Source organism: Danio rerio, chromosome 9 (assembly GCF_052040795.2).
Source record: "Danio rerio strain M-AB ecotype USA chromosome 9, GRCz13ab, whole genome shotgun sequence".
Classification (NCBI taxonomy): Eukaryota; Metazoa; Chordata; class Actinopteri; order Cypriniformes; family Danionidae; genus Danio; species Danio rerio.
The window spans coordinates 27,239,203-27,261,732 of record NC_141029.1 but is presented as its reverse complement, the minus strand read 5'-3'; the positions used below and the strand labels follow the sequence as shown (position 1 = coordinate 27,261,732).

The window sequence follows — 22,530 nt, the reverse complement described above, 5'->3', positions numbered from 1 at the left end:
GGCCCTCTCTTGTACTTTTAAAATAACTCTTTCTAAAACGGTCTTTCTAATGGTCCATGAGGAAAAACGGATGTGAAGTGAGATTTAACAGTAAATGGAACAAATAGCAGCACTTTGTTACTGAGGTCAAGTTTTTTTGTATTTGGGTCTTGTTGGGGTAATAGTTCTCAAGTGTATTTGAAAGGAAAACAGAATCATACTGTTATTATTTCACATATAATGATAACATTGTCAATAAAGTAGAAACATTACATATGTGTATGGACAGTGAGGTGTCCTAAAAATTCAGGAAATAGTGAGTTGTTGTACTTAGACCTAGACGGAAAAACAAGCATATGTATAGCAAATGAATTAAACATGCCGTGCCTGATAGGAATGTTGGTGTGCAGTTTCGCTCGCGCTGAGAGAAAGTAATTTGTCACAGCACAACAAGTTTAAAACCATAAAGTTGTGACGTAAAATGAAGAACTATTTCGCATTCACTTCTAGGTCACTTATCAAATTTGTGTCTTTGATGTGAACTTTAGCACAGGCGGACAGTGTTGTTCTCCAGTGAACCACATTGGGTCATTCACAGATCATTTCTCAGTTCCATTACACTGAAGATGACATTTGTAGTAAGGAAAACAAATCCAAAATAAATGTTTGTTCTTGGATTGATGTACTATGAATGCAATGTAACCTGGGATGTCTCCCTGTTCAATTTAAGAATTGAAATGTGTCAGAGTTGGAAAATGCAAGCTAGAGAAGCTCTGTACTAGTCCGCTTTTACTAGTCAAAACCTTTCAGGATAATGTTGCGGTTTGTTTCTAATGTACAAGCAAAGTGTTTGTCATCAAGTTTATCTTGCGTAGGAAACCACCATAAGCGGTCCATTAACATTACGCCTATGGTCTGTTCGCTCACGTGTTGGCTGTCCTTCACGGGCTGTGTTTAGAGGGTTTTTAAGCCGCCCCTTCCACCAGCTCCACATATTTACAGTACACTCTGTCGTTTTACCTCATATAACCCTGCTGATTCAGAGGAGCCTGTGTATCTCATATTAAAAACCGACAGCAGCTCAGTTGAGGGGCAAGGGCTGTTGTCGGGAAGAGCGGTCGTAGAATATGGGTCAAAGATTTATTGAGCCATCTCCATGTTAGTGTAGAGGGCAGGTGAGTAATTCCCATATGTTTGCCACTTGTAATTAGTTTCCAATTTATTCTAGAGGTTCCCAAAACAGATGCTGAAGGCTATGGAGCAATTTGCAGTGCTCCATTTGTCATTTAAAAGGAGTACATTTGTTTTTGTGCCGTTGATCGGTGTTGTGCGTCTTGAGTACCGTCGTTCTTTTCTGCCTTGATGTGAATGTGACAGTAATTCCAGCAGATTTCCTTCTAATCCCAATAACGTTGACTTGTGTCTCTGAAACAAATCCTGAGGATTTATCCCCACTAAAGGGCAATTAGCAAATTAATTCCCACCGAAACAATTTATGCCTTGTGTTTCCCCTAGGATTTTGTTTTTGTTGTGTGTTCAATAGTAATAATGCATATTTCTTCCTATAAATAATTACTGATCATTATTATCACAGTGTCGTTGATTAAACTTGTTTCAGATATGTTTAACTAAACATTTATTTGTTATGTGTAATATACATCTTTATACAACTCATCGCACACACAAACCTATTTTTAGCAGTGATTGCAAAATTCTGTTCAGTCTGTGAATCAGTCACCCAGGCTTTATCAGTGAAAGAAATGTTTACTGTGATTCAAGTCCATATGTCGGTTTGTAATCTGTTAAGTCCATTTCATGTAAAATAACCTCACAATGAATATAAAAAAATAAATATGTACAATAACAGAAAAAGTAATGACAGCTTATACCTTTTGTAAAGATAATTGACCATTTTAATTTACTGAATGTCATTAAACACTTTAATTTGGCAGATTTACATTTTCAGGTTCCTATAATGCATTAAAAGAGGAAATACATTTTTAAAAAATCACTGTTATTTTATTTAGGTTTTTTGAAAGGTTTTTTTTTAACTAGGGCTGCACAATATCGCTTAAGCATCGATATTACAATGTGCGCATCCGCAGTTGTCACATCGCAAAGATATGCAATGTTGAGTCTGAATTATAGTTGACCATGAGATACAGAATTGTAAAAAAAACTTAACTTTTTTGTCTTGTTTCTAGTCCAAATATCTACATTCCAAAGCAAAAACAAGATTATTTCACTTACACTGCTGGCAGATAATTTCTGTAAAAGTCTTAATTCTCACTTATTTCTTCTTACGGTGAAAACTAAGCAATCTTTTCTTGGACTAGAAACAAGACCAAACAAAGTAAGAAAAGCAATTTTCTGTACCTGAGTACTGTTAGAGTGTCCAGAAAAACATGAAATAGAGCTATTATATCATCCCCTGAAACTATATTCATATCACAATATTTATTGCAGAAAAATTAAATATTGCAATATCATATTTTGGTAATGGTACTGATTACAGCACAACCTGGTCTCGAACCAGCCACTTTCTTGATGTGAGACTACAGTGCTAACAACTGAGCCATCGTGCCGAGTTTTGCATTAATTTAATTCACTATTAAATTTTTTCAAATGCATGCACGAATCCTATTTTTCCTTAAATCCAATTCTTATCACAAAATCTGATGTGACACATATGTGTACATTTTTAATATCTTTCAGCAAGTCATTTCTGAGTTTACGTTTCTCAAATCCATCTTTCAACATATAGATATAGCCCTGCTACTGTTTGCCTGGTCACAATTACCTCTCTGAAAAGCGCATCGTAAGCTGTCGGAGATACTGCATGAACACATTTTATGTGAACATGTGTGAACAATCAGCTTTATTACCAACGAATGTAGTTCAGTGTCCGTGCATCATGTTAATGCCACCCTGTCTGCATTCTTTAGTTCTTTATTGTTTCTAAAGCCAGTGGTACACCGAACTATAAATACAGCGCACACCAAATCTATGATGAATTTAGGTTTCTCTTTGAGCCACCGCATGAATTTGAACAGAGGACACCGGACAAGAAGCTCAGTTTCATGTAACATCACTAAAATGATCAATTTTGTTTGTCTTTGTCCAAATTAACCTCATTAGGCAGCATGTGTAGGTATGCACCTGTCAATGCTTGTGCCTGCACAGGTCAGTACTGTAGCGAGTTAGGGTAAGGACGGTTGATGGGGGGAAAAAATAGTTCTTTTTTTATTATGTGTGTGCGTGTGTGAGAGTGCGTGTGTGTGTGTGTTTTTATTACTATTTTTTTTATCAATTGATGGAGAAGCAAGTGTTTGGAGGGTTTTGGTATCTTACTGGAGTATGTGATCCCACAGTTTGGATTGTTCTCTCTCTCGTGTCAACACCTCCATTCCGTACACTTGAAACTGTTTGTTGTACTCATGCTTGTGCGCGTTTCTCTCTCTTGTATTTAACATGTGCTTGCGCTGCAACATATAGGCGGATTGTATGTAACGTAACGTCAATAAGTCTAAAGTGACAGTACATGTTTGTGGAAGAAGTTTGTTAAATGTCAGCGGCCAAAATGAATGTTCTGTAATCAGTACCATTATTCAACAAATAAAGCCTAAATTAAAACTCTTAGAACTGAAATCTGAATACATGGCATTGAGATTAACTTTTTTAAATATTGTAAATGATCAGTTTATAAGACTATGTACGTTATAATGATTTATTATATATAATATTTACAAATGGTAAATCAATGTAAATTTACAATGTAAATAGAATTAAAATTGAAAACCATGACCACAGAACTGTGATACAAGCCGAACTCTCAGATTTGTTGACCTAAAAATCCCACCCCTAATATTGTGTGCTCATTTGTTTATTTTTATTAACCAACCATCATTATACAATGGCTTGCCAAATTACCCCAACTTGCCTAATGAACCTAGATAAGCCTTTAACGTGCTCTTTAAGCTCAATACTAATATCCTGAAAAATATTTAGCTAAATATTATGTACTGTCATCATGGCAAAGATAAAAGTAATCAGTTATTGGAAATGAGTTATTAAAACTAATATGTTTAGAAATGGGTTCAAAAAAATTCTTTTATACAGAAATTAAGGAAAAAAAATATACAGGGGCTAATAATTTTGACTTCAACTGTATATATGTGAGTGTGTGTGTAAACATCTTTATTTATTTTTAATCATTTACATGTTAATAGAAAGACAGGAACCACAGGTTTTCACTGTGCACGCGTGCTTGCGTGCATTTGGTGTTAATGTTATGTTATTGTGGTTATACAAACACGTGAAATGAAATTGTTAGACTACAGAAGTCTTATGTGGATTGCACATGCTTAATGATTAGTAATTTTTTTGAACAAAGCGCCGCAAGTATTTTTAGAGCATTCTGAAATGCTGTTTAAAGAATGTTCCTGTCATCACTGTATTGCTGTTTTCATGCACCGTGTTTTCTGTTCTATTCAAGTGTACCAATGTGGTGCTCCCACTAAACCTGTGCAACCAGTCCTTAAATAGTGGCCCAAAGCATAAACTGTTCCTTGTGGCACGAGATATGAACATCAACTCAAGCGTTGTCAAATGTCTGGACCAACTGGTTTCCCATAAATGCATCATAACGCTTGACTTTCTGTTCTATTCTGTTACACTCCATCTAAATGTTGTTTAACGCAAGAATGCGTCTTATGTAAACGTTCAGAGAGAGAACTAGTCTAGTCGTGTGACTTTGTTCAACCTGCGCAAGATCCCCTTTAATTGGTTTTAGCATGTGAAGACTCTGAATACACATTTCTGTTTTTTTTTGTTCAAGATCGTGTGTTAAGTGATTGTAATGACAAAGCATGTGTTTTGAATAATTTTAAAGGTTTCATCACATCGGTGCATATTCAAACGCAATCTACATTGTGGTCCTTTCAGGAAGAAGTTGGGAAACCGCCCTGTACCGCTTCCTGTTTTATGGCTTCTGTGTTAATCACAATCTCTGTTGTTTTGCTTAACCACAACACTCACTAGTCTTTTGCTTTCTTTTTTTAATCATATCAAATCTCAATTTGGTTGTGTATGAGCTATACACATACAATGTTCAATGATATTCAGCTGCTAATCATTGACTGTTGCTTGTGATTTGAGCTTCACACATCGGGTTTAAATTTTTACTCAGATCTCAGTGAAGCAGATCTCCTAACTGCTGGCAGTCCATGTCCTAACCATTCTCCCCTGTGGTTTCTTTTCCAGGTGCCATTCTCGGCCGCTCAGAAACACAAGAGTGCGTGTTCTACAACTACAACCCCAGCTTGGAGAACCGAGGAAACCGCAGCGGCATTGAGCCTTGCGTGGGAGACAAGGACAAGAGGCTTCATTGCTTCGCAACTTGGCGAAATGTGTCAGGAACGGTTGAAATAGTAAAGCAAGGCTGCTGGCTTGATGATGTCAACTGCTATGACAGGTATTCCCTACTGCTTTTATGGCATTTGACATTAATAAGGAGTCAGGATGGTGTGATACAAATAACTAAAGTGAAAGGAGGAGGAAAAACAGTTTTTAATCCACTAATAAATATGTTTGATTTATTTAATTAAAATATCCAAAAACTACCAGAGAATTCTTTAATATTTATTGACTTATTATGTACTTACGTTAATGATAAAGATTTCAAAGAATTTTCAAATCCAGAGAAATAAGCAGTTTTAACAAATCGCACATGTCCTTTGTCGCAATGCTAGAGATATCATACACCTTCAATTTCTAATTTGGTTTTATAGAAAACAGGGAAACACCAAAGACACTTTATTATATTGTGTGTTATATTAGACTTTACAGATCAGCGGTATAACAGAATCCTAAAATATATTTAGTATGATGAAACAGCATTGATTATTCTCCATGTGATTACGAGTGGAAGAAGCTGAAGAGGTGTACTATGGTATAATTTCATCAGTAATTAATTCAGTGGTCACTTTTCGCTATGTTTCCTTTCGGTCTTATGCCGCGGTCACACTAGAGTTGTGAAATTCTGTTTTACGGCTCTGTGAAAAGGGCCAGAAATTAAACAAGATGATTAAACATTTATAAAACAAGCGGTTGGTCCATATTCTAAATTCCTGTTCAGAGAGGTCATGATTTGATCTTTGATTGGTCTCACGCAGTCAGGTGATGCGATTTTGCATTGCAATGCAGCGAACTGCGAAACTTGTCGCAAGAGTTTGCGTTTCTGATTTGACGCATTCATGTGCATATGTATGGAAGTCTATGAGGCGAAAAGTACAGTGTGAGCACGGCTTTTCTCTGCTTCATACCACGATGATAAGTTATAAATGATAAGCATAATAATGATTTCTGCAGGAGCCATTTAGGATGTAATAAATACAACAACTTCCGTGATTCAACACACATTTGCGGCATCATCAAACTACACCTTTGTTTATTGTGAATATGCTCCCTCTAGTGAGGAAAATGACAAATTGTGCCTTAAATTTCAGTATATACTACATTTATAATGAGGATTAATGTCCTTGTAAACTACACCATGACAAACAAAGTTAATTATGGGTGTGAATCAGATAAATTCTTCCGTGAGTCACACCTTGAATATGATTGACAGCGATAACTGGAGTCATAGCCTGGACAAACATTTGACAAGTCAATGTCAAAATAGATCTGTGCATGAAGTGTTGTTGTGTAAATGCAGGGTAGTAAACCTGCCACACACAGCAACACGACAAGAATAAGAAAATCAAGTCTCCAGTGAAATACTGTCTGCTGTGGGGGAGGCTGTTTCGAAGCCATATGAAAAAAAAAGATTAATAGAGCAGATACTGAATTAAGCTGCTTATGATTGGTGGCTGTCACAGAATTCATCGGTTTCCTTTTCATCAGAGCTTTTGACCATTAAGTCACACTCGTGATAATATGACATAATGTATTTGTGTATTTTACTCTCTTTTTTACTAGCTTCCCAAATAAATGAAACATCTTACAGTGAAGGTGCCTTGAAGGGCTGTTAGTGCTGTTGTACATAAAAGATGTGCGGATAAAGCAGCATTTCCATCCAGTGAGTCAAAGCAAATAAACGTGACTTCCTGATTAACTGGCGCCAAATATCAACATTAAAAACATAATTTGCTGCAGTAGATGAAGCTGTATAAATCTTTTCTTCATTTAGTATGTGTCTTGTGCCTCAAAAGACAGTATGCCAACGAGCAATGCATATGCGGTGGCGTTTGAAGGCATCAGACGTGGAGCGTAGACACTCTTGACAGTTCTGGAGGTCATTAATAATATAATAACACTAATAGTGAAATAGTGAAGGTGTTTAACAATGACCAAAACAACATTTCAGATGTTTTACAATGTGCTCAACCTGCTGGTTTGCTCATTCACACACATTTTTATCATCACAAAATCACAGGACCTTTTTAAATGCACATACTGGAATTTGTTTGGTAAAAGTGTTTCCTTCGCAGTTTAAGCGCATCTTTTCTAATTGAATAAAAAGTTTATCCTACTCAGTTATGCACATATGTTTTTTTATGTGCATTTTTAAAATGTATGTGCATCTTTTTTTAATTATTATTATTTTGTATTTTTTTTGTTTTTTTTTAATGCACATATCCCAAATGCGCATAAAAATAGGTGGATGAAAACGTAACTATTGACTGTGTTCTCTGGACTCCTCAAGCGGTGGATGTCTAAATTTTGACTGGTTGCCATGAAACCACATCATAGCTCATTACAATAAAGTTGACTTGGTTTCAACTCTCCTCTGCGCACACCGGCGAACACGCACCATGCTGCTCCTCACCGCTTATGGCTGCCGGCTCCCATTTAAAATCAATGACTTCTAGCTACTTTGACGCTCTCGCCGCTTTTGGTGTTAGGCACATAGTCAACCGTGCATGATACAGATGTTTACAATTTGAAGCCATTATCGATAATTAAAAATATATACATTTTATGTAAGGAAACATTATTATTTAAATACAACAATATTAGCTTCAATAATTAATATAATCTGTTTTGTATTTTCAAGTAGTTACAATAAACAACAGGCTTATTTTTTTTATTCTCACTTTTTTTTTGATAGTTGCATTATTTTTTTACTTGAGTAGAATAAAAGTGCAATTATTTGTTTTAATTGTCATTTTATTATGCAAAATGTCAAAATTAAAACTATTAGTGCAACTAAATTGACTCATAAATTGTTGTTAGGACTTTGATTAGTGATTCTGTTCTATATAAACCAACTGGACTGTATTAAGCAATAATACTGTGTTTCAGTATTGAGCAATATTTGTTATGCTCCTACTATTTGCTGTTAAGGGCATATAAAGAGAATGTTTGTCTGAAAACATTTTTATGTGCCCAGAATACACCAATAATTCTTACACATTGAGATTACTTGATTCACCAGCGTTTACCAACTTATGAACAGCACTATTTGTGGTTGTTTTCAAAAATTTGACATGCATTTTATACCTGCACTGCATCTGGGTCATTTTGATTCAGATATGAATGAAAGAGACAATGACTTGCGCTTCAGTAAGTGAATCATAAGTTTATTCAGTGCTCGCTCTGACGGATTCAGTGAATGATTGGTTGGAATGATTCAAACTGATAAGCCAGCAGTTTGAGAGACTTTTTGACTGATAGCCTCTGTCAGTGCTAATCAGCGTCAAGTGTCAGGTTCAGTGTTAACCACAGTCACGTCACAGCTTTCCTCTCCACATAGCGATCATGTTGATTTGACATAAAGAGACCGTGGTTGAACCCTCCAGTGCCACTTATAAGATGCAGATTAGATTAATGCAATAACTGTGTTAAACAAAGAAACAATAATGTTTTAGAGCAGAAATGACAGTAAAATTAAAAAACTAAAACCTTTTAAGATTTATATTTCAAATCAATTCGGTTTAGAAGTTTTTATCCATCAAGGCAAATTCAGTAATGTTATAAAACAGCTATTTTGATAATGCTCTTTAATAAAAAACATTGAAAGATAATTAAATGAGCCCAATTTTTGGAAATGTTTCTATGGTTAATGCTCTTGACTAAAATAGTTCCTTTCTCAAGATTTCACCACATTTTGGATAAAGTCTTGTGTAAACATGTCTTCATGTCGAGGTTTGGTTATGAACCTTGTAACCTCCGGCCATAATAGGGGAGATATTGAAAACAGTCTTATCAGCTCAATCACCCCTATGCAACAGGTAGCTCTGCTGGCAAATCAGGAAGTGTTTCTTCTCAACGTAGGTGTTTTGATAGCGTGCAAAGGCAGCAGTGCTTCTCCTGTTGGAACATGCTGCTGAACCCGTTTACCTCCTTCACTGGAAAGATTTATGTTTTTTTCATGCGCACTGCGCTGCCATGTCAGGTTCTTAGGTAGATTGTGAAAGTGTTGCGACCGCTTAATGGCGCGTGTGCGTCGCAAGCAGTAACGGACTCGTTTTAACTGACTAAATGCCCTGGAATGCCATCCATTCCCCTCTTATTTGTTCATTTGCACCTGTGTGTGTGTATCGTAAGGATTATTGGTGTGCTGCTAAGCTTTGTTTATCTTCTTTAAGCCAACCTGAGAGCTCTGCTTTGATGCGGGCTGCCAGATTTTAAAAAGTATCTCTTTGGCACAGGCCTTTTCTGCCCATGTGTGTTTATTCGTTTGTTTGCTCTCTAACCCAAGTGAAATCCAAATAAACCCTGCAGCATGCATGTCTTCGTTATCTTCAAATGTGATGTTGGCTTGATTTAATCGTCTTGTGCAATTTTAGAAATGTATATGATTTTAGAGAATCCAAAACTAAGTGGATTCTGTTGTTATTGCATTTGTTTAATTGATAAAATTAATTGCATATTTGATATTGTGAGCTAAAATTAAGTCTGAAAGAGACATTTGGCAAGGGCCACATGCAAGTAAAAAAAGGTGTTTACTGTTTATGATTATATGAAAGGGTGATGCTTGCCAGTTGGCTGGTAACTTTTTGTTAAATGAGTTTAACAGTGCCTAAAAAAACATGATATGGTTTGATGCATTTTTCAAACTGTAAAGTCATCATGTAAGTATGTAATGGACGTGATCTGATGCGTAGCATGATAATCTTTTGACATAAGCAGCTCACAATAACAGTTTATTCAGCGTATCACAGCAGCTCAGTTGACAGTAAATGTTTTCCCAGTTTTAATGATACATTTTCAAAGCCTGTAAAAGTATTTACTGGTATCATTTTTAGGTGTGTCACAGTTTTATCTTACTTTTAACCCTTAGGCCAAATATTATTTTTTAGGCCTAACCTTTAAGCTTTATTTGGTAATAAGAGATTGGTAATATAGTGTCAGCTAGAAAACTCAAAAAAAAAATTAATAATATGCATTCAAGTTTGGGCTGCACAAAGATATCGTCGCATCGCAAAGATATGCAATGTTAAGTCTGGATTATAGTTGACCAGGGGTCCGTTCTTTGTACGTAGATTACTCAAATTAGCTGAACCTAAATATATAAAATATATATAAATAAGTTAAATATATATATATAAAAATAAAATGTATGCAATCTACACTCCAAAATAACAGTATAAAGACTTTTTAGATACAAACCCCTACTATTTTAAGGTACCAGCTTTAGTACAATTTGTGTATTATAGTTGGCATGCACAATATTCAACTTTTCTTAAATGAATAATAATTTATGCAGTCATGCACAGGTTTGACTAATATGACTGTGATTTAATGCTTCGCCAAAGTTTCCCCAGTCAGATCACGCGATTTTTATTGTCAGTTACGAAAGTCGCTATGTCAGATTATGCAAATTAATTTTTTTTCTCTCTTGATAAAAACTTGACTTGTTGTGGGATAAAAAAAATGTGCCAGACTACACGTTCCTTCACGATTCGTCATCCCATGACGTCTACGACAAGCGACGAGAAAAAAATGAAACATGCTAGACTTTCTACAATTGTGTCGTGAGGCGTTGCAGGCATAGTATCGATTTTTGTGAATTGTGCCACATTACACAAGAAGAAATTATTAAATCTTGTCACAACACCCATTTGACGTTTACGGATTACGGAAATTCGTGTCATCTGACCGGGGCTTTAGAATAGTCAAATAGTGCTATTCAACCATCTTTTGTATTATTGCATTTACATAGCAGTAATTATCGCAGGAAATTAAAGTATCACAATATTAGACTTTATTTTAATATTGTGCAGCCCTAATTCCAGTGCTGACAGCTCTGCTTGTTTTGTTTTTTTTCTCACAGCACTGAGTGTGTGGAGAAGAAGGAGGACCCAGATGTGTTCTTCTGCTGCTGTGAGGGCAATATGTGCAACGAGAAGTTCTTCTACAATCCCAACACGGCGCCAGTTCAGAGTAAGGCTCCATTCAGCGACACAAAAAGCGACACAAAAGTCTTTAAGGGTATTGGAAGTTCTTCAGTTATACCCCTTCCTCTGATGTAATTGTGTCGGTGTAAATCCCTCCTATCTGTCTTTGTCTCCTCATAACCTCATTATGAAAATCATCAGATTACCTGTAAGCGCCTCTCAGGCATTTTTCATGACTGTTCATGTTAAAAGTCATAAAGAGGCTCGGTGCTTTTATTTCCTCCCTGTTCTCCTACGACCCATTTTGTGTTTTTTATATTCTGAATTACAAGGTGTGTGTTTGTTTAGCCACATTCAAGTTGAATGCATGCCTGTTTTGGTTTCTCTGTAATGATCATTATCATTAGTCTGTATTCAGTGTTGCATGCATGTTATTTATGACCATAAATCTTTAATGAAAATCTTCAATTGAAACGTGCACATTAGGTTGTGAATAATATATACGCATTTGCAGTTTCCCTTTTGCTGTGCCTGCATGTACTATGTATTCATTTAGCAGAACATTATAACCTATTATTGTTATGATGTTCCTATTAAGTCATGTGGTTCCCGTGAAGGCTTTTAAAGCGTGCTCTTATTGAATTTGCAACATGTTCACGGTGTCACTGATTTGAATGGTAATTATTAGTTCCGGTAAATTCATTGTGAAGGTAAAAATTGCAATTCTCCTTCAAAGCAACTTTAGGTTTTTGAAATATCAAATTACAAAAGCACTTTTAAGCTCCAGATATTAGGATTTGGTTCTATTTATTCAAATAATAATCTCTGTTGTGTTTATTCATTTGTTCAGTTAAATCTCAATTTCTTTATAGCAAAAGCTCTGCTTATCTTGACCAGGCTACCAATGTTCACTCTTCCCCGACAAATAGCTCTGTTAATTGCTGCGCGCATTGGCTCTTATTCATATCTGCATTTCTCGTGACCACTGCACAGCTCAGTGGCTGTGGATTAATCCGCTTTTGAATGAAGGGCTTGTTGTCTGTCTCATATGTTATCTTATTGATGCAGCTCATCAGGCCTTTTCATCTTTCATAACCTTTGCTTTTACTTCATTGCGGTTGCGGCAGGTTCTTCTGTAAAATCTAAATCAATTCTTGTGATGTTTAAGAGACTGGAAGCTTTTATGAATTCAGTTGCTATTTAAGGTCCGGAAGAAAAAAACTAAGCATGCTTTTGCGAACAAGCTCAGGCACATTGGAGGGAGCTGAAGCACGGGTGAGAGTTGATCATTATTTCTGGTTGAAGCAGTTTTACAATAATTATGAAGTTGTTTCATAATCGTGTTCTAAAGACAGAAAGATTGGGTTGGCTTCATAACAGGGCATATATCCTGTGTCTGTTATACATGCATATCTGTATACTTTATTATAGGGATTTCCTAAGCTGGTCTTAAGGATTGTTATCATGGAGTGTTCAATAATTTTTGAATGATCAGTATCGGCTTTCTTATACCTGATGATTTATTTCAATGCAGGTAAATGATGAGTGGCAACTGTGTGTGCTGGCACTGGCAAATTTGAGCTTCTGACATTTTCAATATTAGATGCGCTGTATTGTAAACAAAACATTTTAAATGATTATTCTTATTTTTAATTATTATTACAGTTTATGCTGTTGCCGTATTGTATTGCTGTAGGCTGTGTCTTGCACCTTTTAGGGTAGGCTCTTACTGGGCAAGATTGCATGGCACTCACTCGCACTGCCTTTTACTGTCCGAACCAATGACTGTAAAAAATATGGACGACGCGACAGCCCTTTTTCCCATTGAACGCCTTGAGGGCAAAACGCCTGCTTGACGGGCACAAACTGTCGCAAAAGACTGCTGAAATTGGAGCCAGACATGCGCAGAAGGATTGTCTGATGGAGCCAGAGGAGGAGCCGCGAAAATGAGCAGAGTCGAGCTTCCAATCAAACGCTTTATGTAAAATCAACCTTGCCCCCCGAACTGCTCAGCATGCGTTTGCTGTCATATCAACACAAATGGATGTAATAACGTTAACAAATATGAGGGTTTTATATATTCAATCGCGCCAGCTCCAGGCCGCAACACATAACTTACTCGCGGCGTCGCGGGCTGATTCCGGCTCGCATGCGGCTGCGCCTGCTCGCTCGGCCGCCGCATCTGGCTCGATTGACTCGGGCTGGAATCGGGTAGTGAGTCCAGGCATCCGGAGTAGGTCCAGCAGAGGTAACATTAGTCAGTCTGAGCTCTAAGAGATAAGTCTCCGGCAGGCGAGAATCTAGCCGGAACTGTATTTTGCTATCTGGGTGGCTAGGCGTGTATCAGCAAACTAATAAAGCCCGAAAAAAGCCCTGAACTTAGCGAATAAACAGTGTTCCACCAGGATCATGTATGTCAGAAACTATAGTTTACTGCTGAACTCATTTTGTCATGGTAAAATAACACAGAAATCGAATAATAACATTTCAGTCTACTTCAGTCTCCTGCCGAAGCTCAGACGCCGCGCTTTGAGAAACTGTCAATCACAGCTGTCAATCACGATGACACGCCCAGCATTAAATTACTGCTAAAAACAAACTGTTTACAAAAATGAAGATCTGCACCTATTTCAGCACAATAACCAGTGCCTTAATCGACCAGAACTATCTTTCGGGACATTTTATTGCAAGTGTAATATTTTTTTTTATTTGGGCTCAAGTCTCCTTCATTAACACGGAGGAGGCGGGCTTTATGACTTGTACTGCAGCCAGCCCCCAGGGGGGCGATCTAACGGCCAAAACCTTCACTCAAACGTAGGCTTGCGGCACACTTGGTCCGAACCCAAGCATGCTTACGTCATCAATGATGCTACTGTTCAATAATAGGAAGAGATGCGCTCTCACTCAGGATAATGGAGATTTGCTTTAGTTATATTGTTTTGCATTATTTCGAGTCGTTTTGGATGCAATGACTCATAATTGAATCTTTTGCTGAACAGTTCCACTGCTTTTGACGCTCATCAATTTTTAAAAAAGTAATCGTGCTAAATGTATTAGGAAGTTTGCTAAAGTTGGCAGCTGAAGTGCAGCATCTTTGATAAATGATGACAGTTTGCGTTCATTGAAAAGTAGAAGTGGGCAAATAAAACTATTTGAAGCAGTTCATAAAAATTTATATGTCTTTAGTTTCAGTGTTTTCAGTTTTCAACCGCTCTCTGGCCCACCTCTTCTGACAATGATTTAGACAGAATTAGATTAACATAAGCAAAATGTATTAAGAACTGTGGTATTGTGAGTTAAATAGCTTGTTTTATTTGTATTTTTATCTTTCTAGTGTTGTATGATATTTCAGAAATCACTCCAATGTGCTGATTTGCCATCTGCTATCTCCAATGCAATCTCAGGCCAATTAGTAACTTTTTGATATAGTGGCCTATGAATTTGTACGATGATTTGTTGAATTTTAGTATGATTTGTTTATCTCCCAATGAGTGGTAGGGTTTCAAAGTGGAGTCTGAGGCATGCCTCCTTTTAAAAATTTTACATTTTTATTTTTTGCAATCATATTCTTTTTTTTTTTTTTTAACTATAAATTAGTTACGTTTTCTTATGAGATCAGAATGAATTTGCAGCTGAATTTCATAGTATCAATGTTTAAAACCATTATGTTTAGCTAATGTAATAAGTTTACATTATGTTTAGCTAATGTGACCAAACAGACACAAATACCTGCAGATGTGATTTAAAATGATTGTGACCATTACGGCTGTACAATATATTGTTTCAGCATCGATATTGCAATGTGTTAATTCGCAATAGACACATCGCATGATATATGCAATGCTGAGTTTGTATAACAATTAATCGTTTGCATGTGTTTTTTATGCCTGTAATTGTATAATGATTTTAAAAGCATTCAGGCATAGTAAATTGTGCCTTTTGTGACTTTAACAACGATTCATTTTATTGAATTATCTTTATTTTGATCATTTAATTTCTGTACTTGAAAACTGTTTGACTCGGGAAATGATACAACACTTTATTGTTGTTGTATCTTTTCTTGATTGTATTTATAAGATTGTTATGCATGAAAATACTCACAACATTTGCAAACACAAAAATTCACTGCAAATAGTAAAAACCAAAACTAAAATGTGTCAGGGACAGTTGTTTATTAGATTTTATGGAGATGCACTCCCAGTGCAGAATCATCCCAATGGATCTAACATTATTAATTCTTTCCAAACAGAGATAAGTAATCTGCTAAAATTGTATTCATATCACAATATATATTGCAAAATAAAAAATAAAAATTTGCAATGCAAGATTTCTCCATTATCGTGCAGCCTGTTTACAATCATTTAATTTGTAGTTGCTGTTGGAAACAAGTAGGAAATGTAAGATTTTATGAATTTGTGTTTGTTAATTACAGGGAATTTTTACTAAGATGGGTACATGAGATTTATATTGCATTTAACACCATGCAGTCAAATATGCACATTTACAGTTTTTGTTATTAAAAATAGGCAGCATTTATAGTAAAATTCTAGTTAATGTCTATTCAAGTCATGTTTATTTAAAAAAACGCTTTTATAATGTAGATTGTGTCAAAGCAGATGAACGTAGAAGTTCAAGTAAATTTAAAACCATGTCAGTTCAGTGTTCAGAAATGAAGTTCAGTTTAGTTCAGTTCAGTGTGGTTTATTTTTCACTGCAGGAAGTCCAAACACTGAAGAGCAAATCCATCGATGCGCAGCTCCACAACTCCCAAACCAAGCAAGCTAGTCAGGGCTCGAAATTAACCTTTTTTTCTTGGTCACTGGTGCTCTTAACTTTGCAAGACAACATTTAGTCGCACCAACCAAACATTATGACCACAGTTACTACATGTTTTATATTAACAGATTTATTGCATTTGAAATCAACACTTATCAAAACTAACAAAATAACAAAAATCTGCATGCCCCCATCAGCCCTGCACGCATTGCTTGATGTGAATGAGATGAACTGAGTTAACAGTAATAACTGTGCTGTTCTCACGGGTGGTGTCTGATATTGCACAGATGATAACTTATTATTTGCATACGTCATCTTAATAGCAATACCAGTCTTTTCATGAGCAATATTAGTTTTGTCTCAGTCACTGCATGCTCTTTAGCAATAGTGAAAGTGGTGTCAGTCACACGACTGACAGCATCGTAACAATTGAATGAAGGATTTAATAGCGTGAAAATATCTCGTGCTTATAATGTGTAGATTCAGTGGCAAACACTGTTACCTGAAAACTCTGTCCCACCGGCTTAAGGTTAAATGGCTCAAGTCATTTTCATGGTGGACTTTAAACACTGGAAGTCTTTTGACCACTCTTCAAAAAGTGTAAATGCTGGATTGACATTCACCACATGATCACTAATCATATTTGTAACTTTAGGTGGTTTCTAAAACTACATCTGTCAGTGTGGTCTTTATTCTATCGTATGCTGACCGTTTTAAAGGCTGTAGCTCCCTGTCATCGGAACTGAGTAATTGACAGCTCATATTAACCAATCCATTCGCATTCTGTTCTAGAGCTGTGGGCCAATAGGAAGAGCTTGAAGGTGGGACAAGCATTGCAGGCTTTGTTTGCAGACATGACAACTGTTTTAAACCATTCCTGAGCGCTGCGTTTGGTGTTTTTAAGTGCAAAGATGCTTAATGCGTAAAGGCCTTCTAAATCTGCGCATGTGGTGAACATTTTACTGTGAAAACTGGTGATGACAACTATTTTATGCACCCGCACAAATCCTCCCAAATATATTTTGAGGTCGTTTAAATACAATTTTGGGCACATATGTGACCAAAACGGTCACAATTTTAAGCCCAGCTGGTAGCGAGGAGCAAACTTCACCAATTTACGAAAGTGAAGAAAAAAATCTTGAGATATACCACGCTCTAGTTGGGCATGACCATATCTTTTCTGCCCAGTCTCCTTGTGCAGAGTCTAGGTGCCAGAGGCTGGAGAACACTGTACACTGTCTAGCACAGAAACAATATAAGGATGAATTGGTATGCATTAACACAGTGTTTGGGAATGAAATAACCTAAAATATAGCAAATAAATGCATAATTAATACAAATTGGTGCTCAATACAATCTAACTTAATAGAAAATGTTGAATAGGTAAATTGCATATTAAGCATTTTAAACCCCTCGCTAACAAGCCTAACATTAAAAAGTTTGGGCATCCATTGCAGTACATCCTCGAAATGCATGAACCACATGAACATGAGCTCGGCTTTTCAGCAAGCATCTATATTAAGCTATTCTATAATTTGCCAACTCCAAGCTGTTTGGCTTTTATCCCTCCATCCTAAAATGAAGCATTTAGAAGACTGTGAAGCAGAGCATATAGAAGACATCAGAGCTTTCTTTTGCAGCAGTCTGCTTTGCCATCTCTGGGCTTTCAACAGCATAACGTGCTGGCCAAGCCCTAGAGATGGCCGTGTCTTTTAGATTACCGAGGCTGATCTGGTCGCTTTATCTCTTCTGAGTAAACACTGACATCAACATCCTCTTAACTAAATGAGGGATGGAGGCATGTCAGCGAATACAGAGCCAGCGGTTCTAATCTACTGGCCCACTGCTCTCTGCTCCCTGCAGGGGGGCTGTTGTACGTTTCAGCAATCGTGATTTATCATCTGCTCTCGGCCTCTCGAAAACACGCTTGATTCGGTTGCGTGCAGCGCTTGGTTGAGCTCCGCCTGATGAGTTTTGACACTATAACCGTGGTATCAGTGCAGAAGTGGTGGGTAGAAGAGTCTTCAGTACTTCAGTAGCAGAGGAGGTGGGTGGGGGGTCTCACTCGAGCTTATGTAATGGCTCTATTTCCAGCACTGACTCACTCCATATGGAATGATCTTGATATGAAATGCAAAAACCCACAGGGACGCGGAGAGTTGCACAAAGCGCACTGGAGTTTCTCAGAACTCTCTTTCTGCGAGCATGTAGCTGTGTGCTTTTCATGACCTTGTGACCGGGTACTTTCATACCCCGCGGCAGTGTGTGGCTGTTTTGCCCGCTGAATGGGGGAAGGGTTAGATTCATTCGAGTGGGTTTGTTGGGGGTGGATGTGGTGTTTTTTTTTTTTTTTTTTTTTTAATCCACAGTCCTTATCCCACTTCTAAGTCCGTATCTGGCACGAGAGGGAAGCAATGGCATCACGAGTGGGATCTCTGTTGAACCAGAGCTAATACAGGTTCAGTCAAAGTTTGACCGGGTGGGTCGCACACATGGTCCTCCGGTCATCCCGACAAATAGGAAATGCTCTGCCATAACACTAGAGTGAGGGATCGCTGCATCTCTGGCGAACAGCCACGGCCCAATCCGATCTCTGGCAGTAGATGCAGAGAAAGCGAAGGCCACCGTGTGCACTGACTAAGCATGCGTGTTATTCTCCCTCAAGCACACACTCGTGCAGTTCTGTTGATTCACTCTTAATGGAAATTTGCATTTGCATAGAAGCAAATGCATTGGAATAAATCTGTTTGCATAAGGCAGGGTCTGTTAGCTGCCTTCGGGGATCAAAACAACCTTGAGTTTCAAGACTGAGAATTGTAATTAGCGAGTTCAAAAAAAGGTGCGGAACATGAAATAAGTATGCAGTGAGAGGTGCTCAATGTACACGGCTTATCTCTCTAATGCGCTGTATAGAAGGCGCGCTTTAGACTTATACGTATCTCTCCTGTTCCACGTGTGTGTGCCGTTGCTCTTAAGGGAATTGGGAGCAAACTCTCTTCTGAGGTTCTGCTTAGTAATGCTAATGCAAGCTGAAGTCATTCTGTCAAATGCTGATGTCATGCCTTTTCACATCTATATCGCTTAGAAAAATGGTAATAATCATAATAGTGTGACCATCATGAATATTTCCTATGACCATATGTGTAATAAAAAATAATACTAATATACTATCTGTTGACACATCCCACCACTATATGGTCAGTTAAGGTTAGGTTTAAGTCACAATTCATGCTATATCCTACTGGCTTATTACCTGCCAATTATTAGGATATTAACTGTTCATTAGTAGCTGTAATGTATGATTTTATTCTGCATCCCTAATCCTACCCAACTTCTACAATACTATTAATAAACGGCTAAAAGTAGGGTTGGGCCGATAAGTGATATTGTATCGAATTGCGATTAAAATGAATGTCAATAACAATTATATTGGGCTCTTTGTATTGATCTAAAAGCCAATCGCACAGCAGAAATGTGCAACAATGGGAATCTAAGGCCCAATCCCAATTCTATTTTTGTACCCCTACCCCTTTCCCTTAGCCCTTGCAACCGAGGTTTAAGGGGAAGGGCTTCAAAATATACCCCTAAGAATTGGGACAGCGCTACATCACCTGCACACGTCATCATATGTCCTCGCAATCTCTTGCTTCATATGATTTCAGATGATGCCGACTATGAGTGGTTCCAGTTGTGTTATTTTTTGGTATTTATCTTCAGGAAATCACTGAAGCCATGTATTATGTTATCATAACAATCTAATGTGGCAATAAGATCGTAACTGTACTATGCATTTACACAGTGGCCATATTCATGAATGTAAACACACCAAAAACAACATTAAAATTATAGCAGACACTGTAAAAAAGGCCGTTCCCAGCCACTAGACTTTTCTGACCGGGTATTCCAGTTTCATTGAGTGTCAGAATGTTGTGGGACTGCTGTACAGAATTTATCATTAGGGATTATAGGTTGCGAAATTTAGCGTTTTTTTTATTTTAGCAGTTTATTTTTTAAAGCATGAAAGTAAAACATGAACATATGAATATTAAGCACACAGTTATGAATATATTAAAACGGTTGTTTGTTTGTTTTAAAAATTTGTAATAATGACAAAAAATACTAATAAGTGGATCTCCTTACCTCCGGGTGCAGCTGGAGCTATTGTATATTGGGAAATTTTTCCTACCCCTTGGTTTCGAGTGTGGTCCTGAAAAATTTGCGTTTGAAGGGGTGTATACCCCTTGCCCTTAGCCGCGCTTAGCCTCGGACAGCAGAGCGCACACACACATCTAACGTGATCTTAATGTGAGCGCTTTAATGGTCAAATACATGCACATTTGTGTCAGAGAGCGGTGTTTAGTGATTATTCATATTAATCCTCATTTGTGTAATAAACAAACAAGTTGAGAATCAAAAGACACGAGAAAGAGAAACCATATGAGAGCCGCACTATTCTTAAAGTGACAGTGTGCAGTATTCCTGCCGCTGCCGACTGTTTTTATTATTAATCAATAATAAAATCAAAAATACAGTGAAGATGCTTAAAGCACAGTTTAAACATAACAGATTTAATAACTCATTTCTAATAACTGATTTCTTTTATCTTTGCTATGATGACAGTACATTATATTTTACTAGATGCTTTTTAAGATACTCAGCTTACAGTGACATTCAAAGGCTTAATTAGGGTAAATAGATAAGTCATTGTATAACAGTAGTTTCTTCTGCAGACAATCAAACATATATATTGCTTAAAGGGGCTAATAATATCGAGCTATTAAAATAGGTTTCAAAATATTTAAACCTGCTTTTATTTTAGCTGAAACAAAACAAATAAGCCTTTCTCCAGAAGAAAAAAATATTATAGGAAATCAAAACATCAATTGGGAAATATTTATATATAAAAATAAATTCACAAAAGGACAAATAATTTTGACTTCAACTAATAATCGTTTTGAATAATTGTGATTACAATTATGACCAAAATAATCATGATTATGATCTTTCCCATAATCGAGCAGCCCTACTAGTAGGTTTTGTTAATTTTTTGTTAATACCATGAATTGTGACTTAAAATAATGTGTTGTTGGTTTATCTTCTGGATGAAGCAAACCAGCATTTTTATAAAGTTTTGATGGATGAGAATGGTTTTATAGGTTGCCCAAATATGATCACAGTGACATGCATCCGGCATCATGAAATCCATTATTATTTATGCAAAGTTAAATCATGAATGTGTGCTCCCAATACACCATATTTATGCACAGGCAAATTTCAGTACATTCCCATTGTTTCCACGCACATTCAGGATAACAATTTAACTGGTCATGTAAATGTGTTGGTACTGTAGTGAGTACACGCTGGCAGGTCAAAGCAGTTTCTTTTGTCCACGTGGTCTTGTTTGGTATCACAACTTGACTTGTCTAAAATTTAAACAAGTACTAAAGAGCACTAAACAAGCTGTTGCGCTGTACACATTTTGTACATTGTGAAATCTTAATGCGGAGAAGAAATTATGTCCAGCTCCTTTTTTTTTACATTTGGCATTATCATATAGAATTTTAGGCGACCTTTTGTAGCATCTGTAAATGTTTTCTTTGGAAAGATACCTACATTTAACCTTGAAAAAATATTCTGAAGATTTTTTTATGCGTGGTTTTATAATAAAATAAATATTGTAAATATTATAATTTGTATAAAGCATTATGTGAGTAGTATCACTTATTTAGGAGAATACAGCAATCATTTGTTTTTCTTAAGCACAGGAGCATAAGGAGACCTTCACACTGGATGGAGCACACTGAAGTGAAACTTTCGGTTGATATTTTTCCTTGAGCAAATGAAAAATCTACTTGAAGTAATAGTGCTTATGAAAACATATGGAAATATATCCTGTGTGAACAGCGCCAAGAATATTCCCATTTATTCCCAAATAGTAACATATTAGTCAGAGATATAATATTGTTTACAAGTTTGGGGTGAGGATTTTTTTCCCCCAAATCAGCATATTAGATATATGAAGGATCTTCTGTCACTGAAGACTGAGGTAGTTGCTGCTGAAAGTTCATCTTTGACATCCCAGATAAATAGCATTTTGTGATATATGTAAATATCGGAAACAAATTTAAAATCCTTCTGACCCCAAACTATTGAACAGATGTGTAAATTGTGCACTTAATAAATGTTTTTTATTAATGCTGATCTTTGTTGTTTTTTCTCTCATCAGCGACATCAAACCCCTTGACCCAGAAGCCGCCACTGTTCAGTACCCTTCTGTACTCCATCGTGCCCATCATGGGCATTGCAGCCATTGTCCTGCTCTCCTTCTGGATGTATCGGCATCACAAGTTGGCATACCCTCCTGTTCTGGTGCCTACCCAGGTAACTTAATGTCTTTAATATATTTTGCATGCGTTTTGATTAACATTTAATG

General features: G+C 36.8%; 1 protein-coding gene across 4 annotated transcripts in view; it reads left to right on the top strand.

Moving 5' to 3' along the window:
• Positions 1-22,530, top strand: part of acvr2aa (activin A receptor type 2Aa) — a 64,416-nt gene that overhangs the window by 13,889 nt on the left and 27,997 nt on the right. For 2 of the 4 annotated variants that reach the window (XM_087266496.1, NM_001110278.2), the window contains 3 exon segments: positions 5,242-5,452; positions 11,258-11,367; positions 22,324-22,478. In XM_087266496.1, the coding sequence (XP_087122622.1) occupies positions 5,242-5,452; positions 11,258-11,367; positions 22,324-22,478 (476 nt within the window). 4 annotated transcript variants of the gene reach the window in all.